Source organism: Balaenoptera borealis (genome assembly GCF_965194805.1).
Source record: "Balaenoptera borealis genome assembly, chromosome: X".
Lineage (NCBI taxonomy): Eukaryota > Metazoa > Chordata > Mammalia > Artiodactyla > Balaenopteridae > Balaenoptera > Balaenoptera borealis.
Window position 1 is genome coordinate 2381310 of NC_138881.1, and position 20586 is coordinate 2401895.

The 20586-nt window shown below is 45.8% G+C and overlaps 1 protein-coding gene across 4 annotated transcripts in view; it reads right to left on the reverse strand.

Moving 5' to 3' along the window:
• The window catches only part of MXRA5 (matrix remodeling associated 5), a 122304-nt gene that overhangs the window by 26650 nt on the left and 75068 nt on the right, over nt 1-20586 (reverse strand). Inside the window, exons 1-2 of one of the 4 annotated variants that reach the window (XM_082375450.1) lie at nt 1741-2338; nt 1243-1431 (exon numbers count right to left, since the gene is read on the reverse strand). The exons of 1 other annotated variant lie outside the window; for it this stretch is intronic. In XM_082375450.1, coding sequence (XP_082231576.1) covers nt 1243-1431; nt 1741-1787 — 236 coding nt within the window. In that variant the 5' untranslated portion in view covers nt 1788-2338. Of the gene's footprint in view, nt 1-1242; nt 1432-1511; nt 1534-1740; nt 2339-20586 lie in introns of those variants that run through there. 2 more of the 4 variants (XM_082375451.1, XM_082375452.1) reach the window with 2 other exon arrangements.

Below are 20586 nucleotides of genomic sequence, written 5' to 3' on the forward strand. Positions count from 1 at the left end.
ACATTCCTTAAGGTTTTAATTATATCTTCTTCAAGTGCTTACAGAGGCATTCACTAAAGCGAAGTATGTTCCATTATATGTGGTTTTGTTTATGATCCTTAATTTTGTTTTCGTTGGAAGAGCCAAAATGTTGAGATGGTACAGCATCTTAGTTTACCGGAGAGGAAATTTGGGGCGAACCTCTGAAAAATCTGCCATTAGAGAAAGAGGAAAGGAATTACTTCCTGATGAAGAATCTTCAGGCAAACAAAAAAGATCAGTAAGACAAAAGAAAAAAAAGGAAGACGAAAGAGAGAAGGAAGGAAGCAAGGAAGGGAGGGAGGGAAGGAAAGAAACGGTCAGATACATATTAGGTTGCATCAGCTACGTCATTTAGAATGTCCGTGATTATTTTTTCATGCATCGGTCATGCCCTCCTTCATCGACTCATATTTCTGTCAGCTCTTACATAAAGTTTATTTACAAATAAGTAACACACATGCAAAGTAAAGCGCACAGAAGAGAAAGGCGCCTGTCGGTCCGTCCCTGCTCTGGGCAAGCCCTAAGTTCTGATCATAAACTCTCCCTGCGCTCACACGCGGTAGGGACACCCCGAGGCCGCAGCCCTTCCATCGGTTACGGGACCTGCAAAAAGACGCTCTCGGAACTCCGGACGCGTCTCGCCTTCCAGCTGCCCCTCAAGGGCGGACGGTGCCGGCGGCCGTGCAACAAGCAAGCGCAGCCCCTCCGCTGCGCCCTGGAACGAACGGGCTCCTGCGGCTTTGCGGAGGGCAGCTGGCTGGCTCTGCGGTACCCAGGCCGCCCCCGCTCCCGCCCGCGCGCCTCACCTCCGCCCTGGCTTCCTGCCACCGGCGTCCCGATGCCCCCTCCCCAGCCGCGCTCCCCGTCCTGCCTTCCACCCGGGTCCCCCCGGGACACCGCAGGAACGCTCCCCCGGGAACCCTCGTCCCGCGGTCCCGAGGGAAAGCGCCCTGAGCCTGCAGGACCTCTCGGCACGTCCGGAGAACCGCGCGAGGCTGGCCTCGGGACCCCAGGCGGCGGACAACCTGGAGGGGCCGGGCGCGCGGCCCTGCGCCCCTGCGCCCCTGCGCCCCTGGCCGGCTTGCAGCGCCCGCTCTCACGCGCCGGGCAGGCGGCGCGGTGAACGCCGAGCTTTCCCCGAGCGCGGCTCGCGGTGCCCCGCGGGTCTCTGAGGCCCGGCACCCGGACAGCAAAGGACGTCTCTCCCAGACGGTGACCTACCCAGCTCCCGCGCGGCTCAGCCCCCGGCCGAGGGGGGGCTTTGCGTCTCCCCCTGTCCAGGGGAAGACGAGCGGGAGGAGAGTCTTAGCAGCCGGAGCTGGAGGATCTGCGAGGGGGCCCTGCAGCTGCGGTTTCCCCCGCCAACCCAAGAGCCAATCGGTTACGCCGGGACATCCCCTTGGTGGCTCTCTGGAAACCGGGGAGGGGTGGGTGAGAGGCCGCGAGGGAGAGGGAGGACGGGAGAAAGGCTGGGGGTTCCTCCGACCTACTCAGCGCATCTTCCCGGAACAGTCCGCCAGCCTCTCGCCTGGACGGGAGCTGGACCCGCGGCCCCTCCACTGTAGGGCCAGGGACCAGTTCAACACGTCCGCTTGCCCTCGCCCCCCGCTCGGCCCCCCGCGACACAGGTCCGTCCCGCACTCTCGTCACCACCCCCCTCCCCCCACGGCAGACAGAGCCGGGCCCCCGCCGCGCGCCCGGGCCGCCCTCGGTCCTCACCCGTCCTTCGGCAGCCGCGGCACACGGGAGCGCTGCGCCCGGAGCATCCGCGGGGCCGGCGCGCGCGCGCGTCACCGCCGGGGGTCCGCCGGGGCCATGCCCTTCCCGGGGCCGGGGGCGAGGCGGCGCGGCTTCCCAGCGCGGCGCGGAGAGCCGGCGCCCTTTTATGCGCGTCGCCCAGAGACTTCCCCGAGTGCACGCCTCGGCCCACCCCCGCCCTGCCCCACCCCGGGGAGACGGGGCGCGGGCCCCGGCGCAGGGACCCTGGCCGCGCCGCTCTGCGCTCAGCCCTCCTCCCGGCTCTTCATGGCGCCGCGTGCCCAGTGGGCACGGCTCGTCCACGCCGCCGGGAGCAAGGGCGGGGGCCACGCGCACACGGCTCTGGGAAGGAGGGCTCCGGGTCCGAGACGAACTCCGGGGACCCGAGGGAGGGGGAGAGGCCCGGAGCGCGGGGCGAGCTGCAGCCCAGAGTCTGCACCCGGAGCGCCCTTGCCAGCAGAGTTGGAGAGGGTCTCCTCCTTTCCGCGGAGGAGAGAGGGAACCGGGTTTGCACTCCCCCGGGCGGGCCGCAGTGTTCTCTGGCCGCGCCTCCGAACCCGGGGGCTGGCAAGAGCCGGCTGCGCCCGCCGGCACCCCCCACCCCCTCACCGCCCCAACCCGAGGGGCAGGCGCGGCTGCAACGTGAGCCCCGCGGCCACGCCCTCTCGCCTCTGCTGAGGCGCCTGGCCGCCAGCCTCCCTCCCCCTGCCAGAATCCTCCTGCCAAGGAGGTGGAACGCTCTCGTCCCGTTCCGAGAGCCCGAGGGGGGCTGGGTCGGCGCTCTGGGGAGCCTGGTGGTACTTGCTGGGGCAGGTGAGAACCGCCTGTGGACCAGGCGAAATAACAGAGGTTGGAGAGAGCCGTGCGTCCCCAGCGCAGAAGGGGAAGGGAGAGAAGGAGGTATCCGGGTTCCCAGGAGGAATCAGATCTGGGGAGAGGGACCAAGGGGTCAGGTGAGGACTTGTCGCCAGCACAGCCCCCCTGGGCAGAGCTAGGACAAGAGCACCCACTGTGAAGAGAAAGCAACAGGGGTGTCCCAGGGCCGGCATCCAGGAGGGGACATTCCAGGTGTCCTGAGTGAGCTGCTGCACGCCTGGAACCCGTCCCAGAGCTGCTAGAAGGTGTCCAGAAGTGAACCTTCAGATGAGTTGCTTCTGATGGACCCAGCATGGACCGGCTTAGTGTCTCCTGAAAAGTCTGTAGGAGCGACTTCCCTGGTGGCGCACTGGATGAGACTCTGTGGTCCCAGTGCAAGGGGCCTGGGCTGGATTCCACATGCATGCCGCAACTAAGACCCGGTGCAACCAAAACAAAAGTGTCTAGGAATTCCTCACTGTCCCTGCCCAAGGTGGCGGGCGTCCACCAGGCAGATCAGGGGCCAGTTCATAAGTGGGTCCATTCACTGCGTCCATAGCAATAATGGGTGTTGACATATTTCCAGGGACTGGTTTTAGGGATCCTCTTTCTTGAAATGCCCCAAACCCTTTAATTACATTTATTAAAAACCTGTCCCCAGAACATCTCTGTAGCTTTCTTTCGTGGCTTTGCCATCCACCTACTCAGCTAAACTGGAAACTCAAGTCATGGTCCCCATGTGCCTCTCCTCTAGGACCTTGAAGTCAACTGGGGGCCAAGTCTAGCGGATTGTGACTCCTAAGAATTGTTGAGCCCAACGGCCTTGCCCGCTCGGTACTGTAGTCTGGTGCTCAGGTCTTAGCTTCTGCCTGCCTCTTCCTCCATCCGTTGTTTCTTTGTCCGACCACCAGCGGGTCACCCAAACTTGGAGGGCTGCCCCATCCTCAGACAAGTTCTGAAGTTGTCCACGGTGACACATGACACGGCAGGGTCTTGCTAACCTGTCCAGGGACCTTGTATCTGCTGATGTCTGGCTTTGAAGAAATGGTACGAGATCCCTCCTCCTCCTTCTTCTCCTTCTTCACCTCTTCTTCTTCTCCTCCTCCTCTTCCTTCTTATGTCCATGCATGTTCTCATCTTGAGGCACGTATTCAGTCCATCGTTTGTCCCTTCCCTGCCGCTGTTTGATGATCTCTTCCTCAACGTCCATCTCATAGCGCTTTCCAACATTCCTGCCCATCCATGTGGCCCTTTGCTTGTATTATGGCCAATTACTTGCCCTTGTCTAATGATATGGTTATGTTTTGAAACCTGGAAACTAGCACAGAGCTTAGCACACAGTAGGTGCTCAATCAAATGCATGAATAAGTGAGTGAGGGAATGAATGAGCTTCAATCCTACTAAGAAATGTGTAGATTTAAAAAGTCACAGTACATAACGGATATGACAAATCCATGAATATAGCATTACGGGTTCTTAATGATTCCAAAATTTTTTTGAAAAATCAATAGTTTGGTGTATTTATTCCTTTTGTTTCGACATTTGTTCTGCTCCCTCGGTGGTTAGCTCCAGAAACCATGTCTGATTTACTGTTGGATCCCCAGAAGCGCCAACAAAATTCCTTGAATACAGAGGGTTTTAAATACATGCTGGTTGAATTCAATTTACCTGTTTCCCCACAATTCCACAAGGTGGAGGCTGAGGAGGGTTGAGGGGATAAGGGACAGGTCAGTAAGTTACGACAGTGCGTAATGTGCTTTCTGAGGAAAGGAGTGATTTGACCTCCATAGTGACAAGAGGTTGGAGTCCTCCAGAGTAACCAAACACCATGTGATTCGGTGGATGGCGGCTCCTTGCATGCTTCACCCAACGATTTTATCAGCAATTGCTTCTCCATCTTTCTAATTCTAGCAGCATCTGTCTTCTTGAAGAATTTTGTCTGCATCACCGTAAGAGCCCTCCCATCCACTCTTCTCATTGGACCCCCTTAACAGCAGAGCCATTGGTAAAGAGTACAGACAGCTGGGCTTACGCCCCCCTTTCCTCCTTCCCACTCTCTCTTGGCTGGGCAGAAACCTTCCCTAAAATCAGCTTCCCCAAACGTGACATAAAGACAATGATGCCCATTTTTCAGGGCTGTCGTGACCACAGGATGCAATCCTGTAGACAAAGACCTGAACACAGTACCCGTGTCCCACCTGTGGTTAATACACAGGATCTGTTGAACCTACACTCCCTTTATTTTTTAGTCCTTTCTTGTATCTTTCATCCTCTTATCTGATTTCTCCCCAAGGCAGGATCTCTGGGGATATAGCGGTTGTTTCTTGCTTCGGCTGGAGCTCTTCAACGCTCTGAATCTTGAATGGGAGAGTTTCCTGTTCCAGGGGAGGCTGTGCGTGACCACGGGATTATATGGTTTTTTGCTTAACAGGGATCGTAAAAGTAAATCCTGCATCACCGGCTGCTACCCAGCCTCCGTAATCAGAAGAAGGACTGACCCTAAGTATTCTAGGATGACTGGAGAGAAAGGAAAAAAAAAAAGTCTGCACAGGAAATGTCTACTCGCATAACTGGGAAATCCCAGGGGTAGACTAATAGCTAGCGGGGATGTATCTTTATTTGAGCAGAAACAGACTTTCAGGAATGTTCCACGTGAAACTTGCCCCCGCTCTGTCTAGGGTAAGCCTTAAATGAGAATACAAGCTACTGGCAACCTCTCTGAAAATGAGGGGGTATTTTTGTTTTGCTTCCTTCCTTAATACCACAGTCAGTGGAAGTCTCCCATTCTGTTGCATTTACTAAAATGCTTCCAGATTTTTCTCAACAGCGAATTTTCAAACAGAACAAAAAATAAGAAGTACACATCAGAGGAACTCCCCAGATCGCCCAAGCACAGTTGAATTATACCTGCAAAATGGGCTGGAGCAAATTCTGCTCAGCGGGGAGGGTAGAAATCTACAGAAGAAGCATCAGGTACAGACGTGAACTCAGTCCGACCCACCATGGGGGACACGCCGAAGGGGATTGCTCAGCAAACTGGAAGCTTATTTCTCCATCCCTCCCCCTTATCTGAGCCAGAAGCATCTAGAACAAGACACAGGCTCTTCCACTCTGGGTCTCCAAATTCTGCTTGGTAGGAAACCAAGTGCAGGGGGATAAGAGAATGGAATTTCAGCTCTCTCTTCCATACCACAGGATAACACGCAGACTGGGGTAAGCAGCCCACGCCGAGGCACCCGTTCAAAGACCTCAGCTCTGGATGGCAACGTGTCAGAAACCAAGATCCGTCTTCCTTTTCGAAATAAAAGTTACCAGTGGTCTCTACCTCAATGTGAAAGTATTCATTTCAGAGAGATGTCCTGTGACGCTGACTATTCAACATTCTGTGGAGTGTCAAGACTTGTGGTTTTTGGTGTTTTTTTTTTTTTGGACAAAGCATTTTGACCTGCATTTATGCTGATTTTACATCCTGTCTCTAGGAATACAAATCAAGTAGCTTCTACGGGATTTCATACGGTAGGTGCACGAAAGGCTGGAATGAAAGGTCATTAAAAGCTACTTCTGGGGGCTTCCCTGGTGGCGCAGTGGTTGAGAGTCTGCCTGCCAATGCAGAGGACATGGGTTCGAGCCCTGGTCTGGGAAGATCCCACATGCCGCGGAGCAGCTGGGCCCGTGAGCCATAATTACTGAGCCTGCGCGTCTGGAGCCTGTGCTCCGCAACGAGAGAGGCCACGATAGTGCGAAGGCCCGCACACCGCGATGAAGAGTGGAGCCCGCTTGCCGCAACTAGAGAAAGCCCTCCCACAGAAACGAGGACCCAACACAACCATAAATAAATAAATTAAAAAAAAAAATGCAAACCTTAAAAAAAAAAAAAAAAAAAAAGCTACTTCTGGGACTCCCCTGGCGGTCCAGTGGTTAAGACTCCATGCTTCCACTTGCAGGGGGCGAGGGTTCGATCCCCGGCCCTTCCGTGGGTCTCATAAGGATAGATCCCAGGGTATTTCTCTCACCTGTGGATGCATTCAGGACACCAGGTAAGGTCCCTTATGCCTTGGGAACATGCCTCTTTCATGAATTGGGATGGGCAGCCTCATTTATGGACAACAGATGACTTATGCAGAGAACTTAAGTCATTCTGAAAACAGACAAGCAGGAAGACATTCTTGTGTCTGGTGACCGTCAGCTCTCCCTGCACATCACGGAAGAGAAACACGGATTTGCCGAATTGCCAGTGGCACAGGCACTGACAACACACAGGCATGTGTGTTGTAAGCAGAATAGCTTATTAGACAGGCACCCAAACCCAAACCGAGTTCAAAGAAGTATCGACAGGCTTTGGGACATGGTCTTTAAAGATGCAAAGAGAATTTACTTAGGAATAAAGTGGAAGGAACAAATGACTCAAAACAGAGTGTGGAGCAGAAAATGATGCTGGGATTGTTCTGTTGATGGTTTTCCAAAGAAGAAAAAGGCAAAGAAAATACTTAGCTGAAACAGAAACTGCGTGGTGTAGTTATGACTCCTAATTAGCCTTCAAACTTGGATCGTACCTATATGAGTTTTCAGTGGCTGCTGTAATCAATTACCATAAATTTTGTGATTTAAAACAACAGAAATCTGACTGCTCTCTGCTCTGGAGACCAGATGTCTGAGGTCAAGGTGTCCCAGGGCCGCGCTCCCTCCAGAGGCTCCAGGGGAGGGTCCTTCCTGCCTCTTCCAGCTTCTGGGGGCTCCAGGCGTCCCTGGGCTTGTGGCCCCAACCCTCCCATCTCTGTGGGGCTTCTCCTCTGTGTCTGGGTCTCTCCTCTTCTGTGTCTTAGAAGGACCCTGTCATTGGATGTAGGGCCACCCTCATCCAGGGGGACCTCATCTCAGACCCTTCACTGCACCACATCTGCAGAGCGAGACCCTCTTTCCAAATAAGGTCCCATTCTGAGATCACAGGTGGACATGAATTTTGAGGGGATACTGTTTGCCTTACTGCACTACCCGTTTGCCCTGTAAGAGGGTAAAATGTGTCACATTGACATCGACCATAGAAGCAATAAATCAGCCCCTAACAACCTTAAAATGTCATGTTTTTAAAGTAATGATGGAAATACTGCGATGGAGGAAATAGAACCCTATCATGTTGCCTACCTGAAAATGTAGGTCCCTGGTGTGGGGTGCATTGATACAGGATGGATTTTTTTTTTCTTGTTCCAGCATCCGGAACCTCCAGACCCAGCACAAACGCAGTCCTTCTCGGCATCGTTCTTCTCTGGGTCCTAAACTGGGTTCAAGCGGGACTGGCCAGGTTCATGTCATCCTACAATGCTGGGCTGTGATTGGCTGGCACCAAGATGAGCAATCTCTGATAGACCTTCTGCACCAATCAAAACGCCTGGCTCCTGATGCAAGGATTCTTCAATATACGTAAATCAATCAATGTGATACACCATATTAACAAATTGAAGGAGAAAAACCATATGATCATCTCAATAGATGCAGAGAAAGCTTTCGACAAAATTCAACACCCATTTATGATAAAAGCCCTGCAAAAAGTAGGCATAGAGGGAACTTTCCTCAACATAATAAAGGCCATATATGACAAACCCACAGCCAACATTGTCCTCAATAGTGAAAAACTGAAACCATTTCCACTAAGATCAGGAACAAGACAAGGTTGCCCACTCTCACCACTATTATTCAACATAGTTTTGGAAGTGTTAGCCACAGCAATCAGAGAAGACAAAGAAATAAAAGGAATCCAAATCGGAAAAGAAGAAGTAAAGCTGTCACTGTTTGCAGATGACATGATACTATACATAGAGAATCCTAAAGATGCTACCAGAAAACTCCTAGAGCTAATTAATGAATTTGGTAAAGTAGCAGGATACAAAATTAATGCACAGAAATCTCTTGCATTTCTATACACTAATGACGAAAAATCTGAAAGTGAAATTAAGAAAACACTCCCGTTTACCATTGCAACAAAAAGAATAAAATATCTAGGAATAAACCTACCTAAGGAGACAAAAGACCTGTATGCAGAAAATTATAAGACACTGATGAAAGAAATTAAAGATGATACAAATAGATGGAAAGATATACCATGTTCCTGGATTGGAAGAATCAACATTGTGAAAATGAGTCTACTACCCAAAGCAATCTACAGATTCAATGCAATCCCTATCAAACTACCACTGGCATTTTTCACAGAACTAGAACAAAAAATTTCACAATTTGTATGGAAACACAAAAGACCCCGAATAGCCAAAGCAATCTTGAGAACGAAAAATGGAGCTGGGGGAATCAGGCTCCCTGACTTCAGACTATATTACAAAGCTACAGTAATCAAGACAGTTTGGTACTGGCATAAAAACAGAAATATAGATCAATGGAACAGGATAGAAAGCCCAGAGATAAACCCACGCACATATGGTCACCTTATCTTTGATAAAGGAGGCAAGCATATACAGTGGAGAAAAGACAGCCTCTTCAATAAGTGGTGCTGGGAAAATTGGACAGGTACATGTAAAAGTATGAAATTAGAACACTCCCTGACACCATGCACAAAAATAAACTCAAAATGGATTAAAGACCTAAGTGTAAGACCAGACACTATCGAACTCTTAGAGGAAAACATAGGCAGAACACTCTATGACATACATCACAGCAAGATTCTTTTTGACCCAGCTCCCAGAGAAATGGAAATAAGAACACAAATCAACAAATGGGACCTAATGAAACTTAAAAGCTTTTGCACAGCAAAGGAAACCATAAACAAGACCAAAAGAAAACCATCAGAATGGGAGAAAATATTTGCAAATGAAGCAACTGACAAAGGATTAATCTCCAAGATTTACAAGCAGCTCATGCAGCTCAATAACAAAAAAACGAACAACCCAATCCAAAAATGGGCAGAAGACCTAAATAGACATTTCTCCAAAGAAGATATACAGATGGCCAACAGACACATGAAAGAATGCTCAACATCATTAATCATTAGAGAAATGCAAATCAAAACTACAATGAGATATCATCTCACACCGGTCAGAATGGCCATCATCAAAAAATCTAGAAACAATAAATGCTGGAGAGGGTGTGGAGGAAAGGGAACTCTCTTGCACTGTTGGTGGGAATGTAAATTGATACAGCCACTATGGAGAACAGTATGGAGGTTCCTTAAAAAACTACAAATAGAACTACCATACGACCCAGCAATCCCACTACTGGGCATATACCCTGAGAAAACCATAGGTCAAAAAGAGTCATGTACCAAAATGTTCATTGCAGCTCTATTTACAATAGCCAGGACATGGAAGCAACCTAAATGTCCATCGACAGACGAATGGATAAAGAAGATGTGGCACATATATACAATGGAATATTACTCAGCCATAAAAAGAAATGAAATGGAGGTATTTGTAATGAGGTGGATGGAGTTAGAGTCTGTCATACAGAGTGAAGTAAGTCAGAAAGAGAAAAACAAATACAGTATGCTAACACATATATACGGAATCTAAGGGAAAAAAAAGCCATGAAGAACCTAGTGGCAAGACGGGAATAAAGACACAGACCTACTAGAGAATGGACTCGAGGATATGGGGAGGGGGAGGGGTGAGATGTGACAGGGTGAGAGAGTGTCATGGACATATATACACTACCAAATGTAAAATAGCTAGCTAGTGGGAAGCATCCGCATAGCACAGGGAGATCAGCTCGGTGCTTTGTGACCACCTAGAGGGGTGGGATGGGGAGGGTGGGAGGGAGGGAGATGCAAGAGGGAAGAGATATGGGAACATATTGTATATGTATAACTGATTAACTTTGTTATAAGGCAGAAGGTAACACACCATTGTAAGGCAATTATACTTCAATAAAGATGTTTAAAAAAAAAAAAACGCCTGGCTCCTGGATACAAATGATTGGTGCACGGCTGAGCACATGACCCAGGCCAGGCCAGTCGCGACCCATGCCCAGAACTTCTCAAACAGAGAGGGAGATGCAGTTTCCGGTGATGCCCAGTGGGCAGGTGTGAAGACCCACAGCCGCCATATTTCTTGTCATGGTGAGGAAGGCTGTTCAAGAAAATGAGGTCAACATTTTGGAGAAGCAGAAATGGGAGATGGAGCAGAGAGCACTTGCCTCCTTTTTTTTTTTTTCTTTTTCGGCCTCGCTGTGCAGCTTGGGGGAATCTTACTTTCCCGACGAGGGATTGAACCCGCAGCCTCGGCAGTGAGAACGCAGAGTACTAATCACTGGACCGCCAGGGAATTCCCACCTCTGCTTCCTTCTCAAGGCTCATGTGGGTTCCAGGAACCTCCCTGTCTTGCCTGAGTTGGTTCAGCTGAGTTGATAGCTTTTCCTGTTACGGATCAAAGCAGAAATGCCCACTGGATGGTGTTCCACTCCAAGCCCCATAAAGACAGATGTTCTGCCCTCAGATGTGTTGGTTTATTGTGGGGAACTACAGATTAACTATCACAAAAGACGCTGCCTCAGGACCTTTGCACCGACTGTGTCCACTACCTGGAGTTGCTCTTTCCCCAGATTCCCCCATGCCTTCCTCTGGACCTTCTCCTGGTCTTTGCTCAGGGGGGTCCCTTTCAGCAAGTTCTCCTCTGACCACTCCCCTTATACTTTTCACTTGTCTTTCCAGCTTTTTTTTCCCCACAGGTTGGAGCTGAAAAGAGACAGGTGGACCTGAGGAGAGGCAGATAGAAGTGGGTGGCAGCTTTGAGTTTCAAGTTAATTGTCATCTCCACGGACTGCATAGTTTCCCTTTGATTCAGGAAACTTTCCATCACCTTTCAGCACACACTTAGCCAAAAGGCACCTTTATTGCTTTCCTAGCTTGAGTAGGGTTTTTGTTACTTGCAATGAAAAAATTTCTCAGTGATATAACAGTCACCGTCCAAATGTTAACCCAGTTTTTTTTTTTTAATTGCACCACTTAGAACAAATGATAATGTAAGATTCATCACTTTTTGAATCAACAAAACCTGTATGGTAGGGATACATAAGAAAGAAAAATGTGTGTTTGCTTTGTTTTCATTATGATGCTATGTTTTATTATTACTAGAACACATAGTCATTTATCCATGAGTTTCATTTTTTTCCTGAAAAGGGTTTTCAGGATTTCCTGAAAATAATTCCTAAGGTAATGGTTTACAACTGGTCCTTCCCCATTTGTTTCTCGGGCATAATCGTTATGAATATAAGCATATGCATTAATGTTTATTCTTTCACGTTTTACAGTGTTTTTAATGGCATACACCCATATATACATGCTTGACTGCATATAAAAATTCTGAAAGAAGTTAAAAGAAATTGTTAATGGTTACTTCTGACATTTAAGACCGAAAAACAAGGTGGGTAGACAAAACGTTTCGTGTTTGTATTCTTTTTTTTTTTTCTTTTTTTTTGCAATATGAGTTTTTAGTTTTATACCAAAAGGGGCCTTTGTTTGGTTTAGAAATGTCTCCCGATTTTTATAAAAATACAGTGGAATGTTTTATTGCCTTGCAATTTAAACGTAAAGCTATTAAGGAATATGATGTCAGCCCCGTCAAACTTGTGAAAGATCCAGGACATATAATGCTTTTAATTTTGGGGATTCCTTTTTCTTTTAACTTAGAATAATCTTTTAAGAAGGAATATTTCTTGTTTAAATGAAACATGTGTCCAAAGTGTAGTCATTCTTTGACTTCCGCTTTTATTTTATGAAGGTGAAAGCCACACAATACAAAATTTACCATTTAAACCACTTTAAAGGGCACGATTCAGTGGGTTTAGAGCATCCACAGTCTTGTGCAATTGTCATCACTACCTGGTTCCAAGACATTTACGTCATCCCCAAAGGAGACCCATTAAGCGGTCACTCTTCATTTTCCACAGCTCCTCCCACCCCCAGCCCCTGGCAACCACTAATCTGCTTTCTGTCTCTCTAGATTTACCTAGTTGGGACATTTCATATAAGTGGAATCATAGGGTATGTGGTCTTTTATGTGCGGCTTCTTTCACTCAGCAAAATGTTTTCAAGGTTCATCTATGTTATAGCCTGTATTCATACTTCATTCATTTTTTAGGGTTGAATAACATTCCATTGTATAGCCGGACCACATTTTGTTTATCCACTCAAGCACGGGTGGATAGGTAAAATTCAGTGAAATGCTTTTTAGAAAATAGCCAAAGATGGAAGACTCTACTTTAGACCTAGTGCAACAGGCATGGTTCTGCAGGTCAGGAAATGACCACGGGTGACTATGACATGCAGAGACTCCGATTCACACCTTGCAACCACAGTTCTTGTACTTTTGCAGGGAAAGGCAAGCTTTGCTCCTAATGTCTCTCTTCTCCACAGAGATGGAATGCATGAGAAATCTCTCTGGATCCCACGTGCAACATCATTCAATAGAATTACTGATGACAATCATTTTTAAGATTCTAATAGTTGTGTTGGATTGCTGACTTGTACTCAGCAGCTGACTTGACTTAATTAAAGGCATTTGACTCCGAATTTCCTGCCTAGGGGCAAGGGTTATGTCAACTTATAATTTGCATAGATAAAACTATATTTAGGAAGAACTGGCAAAGTGTGTCTGGCATGAAGACTTTTCTCTATAGCTTAGGTGGAATTCTGCCCATTTTAGGAGTTTCTAAATCAGAGAACAGAGAATGAGAGCACACAGATATCCCTTTGCTCGCTAGTAGTTTAAGTTAGATGTAACGTGTTCAAGGAAAAGTATATTTTATGGCTGTTGATGCCTTGACCACCAGGGTTCACACCGAGGAGCCATGGTCAGGACTTTAAGGTCTCAGTAGAATAAGAATAGAATCCATCCTGAGGTGGATACCTACTCAAATAACCCCAATTCAACTCAGAGCTCTGAGGGGGAGGGATAAATCGGGAGATTGGGATTGACATATACACACTACTATATATAAAGTAGATAACTAATAAAGACCTACTGTATAGCACAGGGAACTCTACTCAATACTCTGTAATGACCTATATGGGAAAAGAACCTAAAAAAGAGTGGATATATGTATATGTATAACTGATTCACTTTGCTGTACACCTGAAACTAACACAACACTGTAAATCAACTACACTCCAATAAAAATTTTTTTTAAATAAAATAAAATACATCAAAATGATAAAGAAACAAACAAACAAAAAAGCTCAGAGCTCTGAGACCTGATTCTGGACCCAAAGGGATTCCATGCTGCACTGCCGTAAGATAATCTATTCATCATCTCTATCTATCTGTCGATCATCTACCTATCTGCCTATCTATTATACCTATCTATACTTAAGATAAATGAATGCAACTAATTTCCATTAATTTGACCAAAAAAAAAAAATAGCCTTATCCAAAGGTTTGCTTGAAATTTTGAGTCTGATGATTTCTTCTTAAATAAAATAATAATAAACTGCGTACCACATTTTAAAAAAAAGCGATTCTGCTTTCAATTATTTTGAATATATACCCAGAAGTGGAATTGTTGGATCATATGGTGGTTTTATGTTTAATTTTTTGTGAAACTTCCATAATGTGTTCTCTACCAACTGTACTATTTTACATTCTCACCAACAATTCTGATTTTTTAACATCTTCACCGAAACTTGTCGTTTGCTGTTTGTGTGGTTGTATTTTTTGTTTGTTTGTTTTTATAGTAGCCACCCTAATGAGTGTGGGGTGATATCTCATTATACTTTTGATTTGCATTTCCCTGATGATTAGTGATGTTGAGCATCTTTTCATGTGCCTGTTGGCCATCTGTATATCTTCTCTGGAGAAATGTCTATTCAAGTCCTTAGCTTGTTTTTCAATTGGGTATTTTGAGTCAAAATCACCAATTTGGAGTCCTCTGCCATTGTTTTGTTGCTGTTGTTCAGTTTTAAAAGTTTGATATATACTATGGATATGCATCCCTTATCAAGTATTTAATTTGCAAATGTTTTCTCCCATTGTGAGGGTTGCCTTTTTATCTGTTGATACTGTCTTTTGGTGCACAAAATTTCTTAATTTTCATGAGGTCCACTCTGTCTATGTTTCCTTTTGTTGCCTGTGCCTTTGGTATGCTGTCCAAGAAATCATTGCTAAATCTAGTGTTGTAAAGCTTTGCCCTACACTTGCTTCTCCCCATAAAATTTAATTACATCAAGTTATCAACCCTGGTGATGATTTACCACCTGGATACTCTTCTAACCTAAGGATCACACTGTCAAAAGGACAACATAAATCTAATGATTCTAGTTTCCAGTTTCCCGAGTTTACCCTCAAGCCTTCTTTCTTTAAAAGTGCTTATTGAGCCACTCACTGCAAATTAGATTTGATAATTGAATCGTTAAACACGACATGAATTTAAGAACATCATTTGAGTTCTGCCTTCTGCCGGTCCTGGAACAAAGTGAATTGGAACCTTGAAATAGGAGGTCTGCGTTCTAAATGGACCACCCACCTTCTCCCCACACGTCATGCAAGGTATCTGAGAGAAGCTGCTTTTGTTTACTTAGCCAAATATCCTGTATCCTTAAGTGACACACATCATGCAGTGATATTATATAACCGTCTTTCCAAGAGAGACTAAATATTTCATGACTGTTAAGGAAGGAAAAAGCAAGTAACATGTTCATACATAAAGTTCAACCCTGGGGCCAACACACCTATTAAACACCTAGAAAATTATATATGTATATACTGCATATATATATATACATACTGTATATTTTTTGAAGGAATACAGATACAATTTACATACTTTCCACGTATGGAAACGATATTCGGTGTATATAATCTAGGGAGCTAAGTTAATTGCAAAGGAATACCTGTTGCAATACCAAGTATTACCTTGATGGGGGTGGGAAACGGGTACAGATCTGGAGGAAGTCAGATGACCTAGATCCTTCTTTAATTTTAGTGATTAGGAGACCTATAAAGAGAGGGAAATAATAGCCCATGGGCTTAACTCAGGATGGCTGTTCCAGAAAAAAGTGAAAGAACAGATAAGTGTCCTTCAAAAGGAAAATCTTCAACGGAGGGCAGTTTCCTATTTGTTTATATAATCCCCATCTGATTTTATCACCCCATTAATGGCTAAAGTAATTCCATACCATCCTTGCCAAGCTCCTAAATGAGTTGAGTGCCTCCAATGATGGGGGCTTGATTCTTTTAGAGGCCTGCCAAAATCTATCACATTCAGCCCCAAATCCATCTCTTTGTAACTTTCATGGGTCACAGGTATGCCCCAAGTGGACATGTAAGATATCTGCGGTACTTCAACTCCATGGCAGCCCTTTAAATGTTAAAAAAAAAAAAATCTCTGTGCTTCCCATGTTTTACTTCCTTTAGAATAAATACATGTCCGTGCACGTCCTGGTTAAAAGCCCTTGTACCAGGCATCGCTTTTCTATATTCTTTCAAAATAAGAGTACTCTTCGCTCATGGGTATCCAGGTGGGGCTAGGTAGGGAGGGACGAGGGTTGTATCTACACTTCGGCTGATGGAGCTGAGCGGCATAGTATTGTGTTGGCCAAAAAGTTCACATCTTACGGAAAAACCCAAACAAACGTTTTGGCCAACCCAAAACACATCATCTGATCTGGGAAGGTATTTCTTATGACCAATTCTCATTGAATCAGTTGTAGATTTTTGTAAAAGCTTTCAGAGGCATTTAGAAATCTTGATACCAAGCAGGACCTTGTGGGGCTGTTGGGCACAAAAGCCTTTCTGTGTCCCCCTGTGTCTTGATTACAGGAAGTGGGCTTCATTCAGCCTCCATGACCTTCCCTGAGTTCCAAAGGGCAGGTTCAGACAGATGCTAATCAGGGAAGGGAGGGGATGTGAGACAAGGCAGGAACAGCCAAGGGAAACAATAGTGCAGCCTTGGGACAGGGTCCTGGTTCCCCCTCTAGGGATACACAGAACAGTATCTTTGAGCTGCTTTGCAGATGGGAGAAGTTAACTGCATGCTGCCCACCAGCACACAGACCCCAGACCGGTTGGAACCAGAAGGTTGATGATGCCCACTCCTTATGATCTCCCCACCAACCAATCAGAAGAAGGTCCACGAGCTGACCACGCCCCCTTTGAACCATGACTATAAAACTCCTCACTACCCCCTGCAGGTCAGGACACAAAGTTTTGAGGGCATGAGCCCACTGTGGCCCCCTTTGCCCGGCAGAGCAAGAAAGCTATTCTCTTCTACTTCATCCCAAAGCTCCGTCTCCGAGCATTAATTCAGTGTCGGGGTAACAGAGGCTGGATTCAGCTTCAGTCTCTGCCCATCGGGTGTGGAGATAACAAGTGCTGCTGTGCGGAGTGGGAGCATGTGTCTTCTCCAGCTGGGCCCTACGTCATCACAGGGGTCCTTGGAAAAGGGAGGCCAGAGGCTCAAAGCTTGCAAAGGACATGTGATCTGAGAAACAGGTTGGATTGATGTGACGAAGGGGCCGTGAGCCCAGGAATTCAGACAGAGTTGTTTTTTTGTTTTTTTGTGTTTGGCCGTGCGGCACGTGGGATCTCAGTTCCCCGACCAGATAGCGACCCTGTGTCCCCTGCACTGGAAGCGCGGTCTTAATGGCCGGACCAGCAGGGAAGTCCCTGGACAGAATTTACAAGCTGGAAAGATAAGAAACAGGTTCTCTCTTGGTGCCTCCAAAATGAACCAACCCTGCCCACACTTTGATTTTAGAACTTTGGTGTCCAGAACGGTAAGAGAATACATTTGTGTTGTTTTGAGCTGCTAAGTGGGTGGCAGTTTGTTACAGCAGCCCTAGGAGACAATAGACTTAAATCCTGCTGACCAACCTACAGCACAAGATAGATCCCCATCAGGCCCTTTACACCTACTGGAAACCTCTTTCTCCAAATGCTGAATGGTTTATAAAGATACCATCTCTTCAGAGTGGCTCTCCTGCTTCCCTTTGTTCCAGAATAAGCTTCCCCCCTCCCTGTGGCCTGATGGACTTTTGGAAACAGTCGTAAATACTTGGATTTGGCATTTATTGCATCGTCTCTAACCGCTCCCCCTGGAACATGAGGTCAACTGGATCGCCAGCATTCTCACTGCATTTTTCTAAGAAAGTGCCTGGAACCATCAGTAGACATTGGAGGAAGAAATGGGCGTGCCCAGGTTTAGGGGGTGGTGTGCTGAATGAGTACAAAGTATCGTCACAGGAAGGAGGGAAAAGAAATTAGGTTTAATCACGGACTGAGAGAGCCATGCGGTTTCCTACAAAGGGAGCAGAGCACATCTATTGGAAACCAGAATCAGAGGACACCACGTACCAGCTGTGTCTCCTTGGTTCTGAGACCCTGGCTGTAGCGTGAAGCTCCTTCAAGGTATGGTTCTCAGACTCAGCTGCACAGGGAAATCACCATGAGCTTCAGAAAATACCCATGTCTGTGGTCCCTCCCAGAGATTCTGACTTAGTTGCTCGTGACTGTGGGATGGTAGATGTATCCAGGTGATTGGAACATCCCATGTACGGATGGGGTGATACCCAGATCCCAAGAGACAAAGTTACGGGGGATGTTAGCTTGGCTCAGGATGTAGGAGGGGGGACCACAAGGAATCAGGGAAGAAGAGAAATCCTAAAAAAGTAGATCTTTAATATCAAGATGGTTGGGACTTCCCAAGTGTCGCAGTGGTTAAGCATCTGCCTGCCAATGCAGGGGACACGGGTTCGAGCCCTGGTCCGGGAAGATCCCACATGCTGCGGAGCAACTAAGCCCGTGCGCCACAACTACTGAGCCCGCGAGCCACAACTTATGAAGCCTGCACACCTAGAGCCCGTGCTGTGCAACAAGAGAAGCCACCGCAATGAGAAGCCCATGCACTGCAGTGAAGAGTAGCCCCCGCTCGCCGCAACTAGAGAAAGCCCGTGCACAGCAATGAAGACACAACGCAGCCAATAAACAAATAAATTAATTTAAAAAAAATCAAGGTGGTCATATTTTCCTTCTACAGGGTAAAACGAACTCAATTTTTAACCTAAGTTAGAGTGTGTGTGCGTGTGTGTGCATGTGTGTGTGTTTATCCCTTAAGGACTTGAGTCATTATACTATTAATTTATATTTCTGAAATTGTTTTATTTCACAGTGTTTTATACACAGTGCCCTAGAGGAAAAAATGTAATTTTCTCTGATTTGAAGCCAATCCCATTTTTTGGCTGTGGTTCAGACATAAGGGGGGCTGGCAGAATTTTAATTGTCTGAGATTGTGGGAATGCACGTAAATTGAAATTTATACAGGGAAACAGTGTGTAGGCAGTGTTTGCCTATTAGCTCCCAAAGAGACAGTAAATATTTTTTTTCCATGTAATTCCATCCTAAGGAATGCCTTGTTTAATTCCCAGAAGCCACCTAGAAAATCAGGGTACACCCAAAGAGATGCCAGCAAGAGTTTTGACCCTAAACAGAGGAAGCTAGTGTCTCCACCCGATGACCTACACCATTCAAGGACAGAGAAGTAATACTGTATGAAGGAAGAGCTACCATATGACCCAGCAATCCCACTACTGGGCATATATCTGGAGAAAAACATGGTTTGAAAGAATACGTGCACCCCAAAGTTCATAGCAGCTCTATTTACAATAGCCGGGACATGGAAGCAACCTACATGTCCATCAACAGAGGAATGGATGAAGAAGATGTGGTTCATATATACAATGGAATATTACTCAGCCATGAAAAGAATGAAATAATGCCATTTGCAGCAACATGGATGGACCTAGAGATTACCAATACTAAGTGAAGTCAGTCAGACAGAGACAAATACCATATGATGTCACTTATATGTGGAATCTCAAACATGATACAAATGAATTTATCTATGAAACAGAAACAGACTCACAGACATAGAGAACAGAGCAGTGATTGCCAAGGGGGAGGAGGCCGGGGTAGGGAAGGATTGGGAGTTTGGGATTGACATATACACACTATTATATTTAAAACAGATAACTAATAAGGACCTACTGTAGAGCACAGGGAACTCTGCTCAGTATTCTCTAATAACCTAAACGGGAATAGAATCTGAAAAAGAATAGATACATGTATATGTATAACCAAATCTTTTTGCTGTGCACCTGAAAACTAACACAACATTGTAAATCAACTATACTCCAATATAAAATAAAAATTTTAAAAATTATCCATTGTTAATCTGATACTCACCTTTCACTGGAATCCTCTAAACCTGGCAACCCTGCCACTGGCCATTTAGAGTTTGAGAAATAATAGATAAGTGGCTTGATATTAGATCAAATATTGGACCCTTTGGCATCAATAGAGTAGTAATAATTATTATTACTATTCTATTGCATCAGTATTATTTACAGAATAATTACTATAAATAACTTTTATAGAGGAATTATTCTATAAAAATTATTATTCTATTGATTGCTTATAATATATAATGCAATATATTAATAACAATAATAATTATTATTATTTTATTTTGTCTTTTGGTGGAAGAATTTCTCCGTTTGCCTTAAATCCCGCTGTGTTAGGAATCGTCCTAATGCCCATCCAAAGTCAAACCTGCTTGCTGAGTCTTGTTTGTCATTTCTTCTCATATCTCCGGGTCAGGATAATAAGAGGCAGAGACAAATCATTAAGCCCACAGGAAACAGAGGCTTTTCTTTGAAAGTAGAAATGCGGACCAAATGTATTTTATTTTTTTATTATTATTTTTAACTTTTTTTTTTTTTAACTAACCCGAATGTACATTAAAAATTCATCTCCATATGTGATAGTAATGTATTCATCCTATCCTTTGATCATTTTCAGCCACCTGCCTTCTGGGTGTTTTTGAAGGATGTCCTTTGCGTTTGCAAATGGTTACAAGACTAGCATTTGGAAATAAAAGTGAAATCAGTTCAAAACACTGGAACTTCTTCTTTTTGACCCTGGGGTCAGAGGTAACCTCTGATGATCTATAAACCCTTGGAAACTT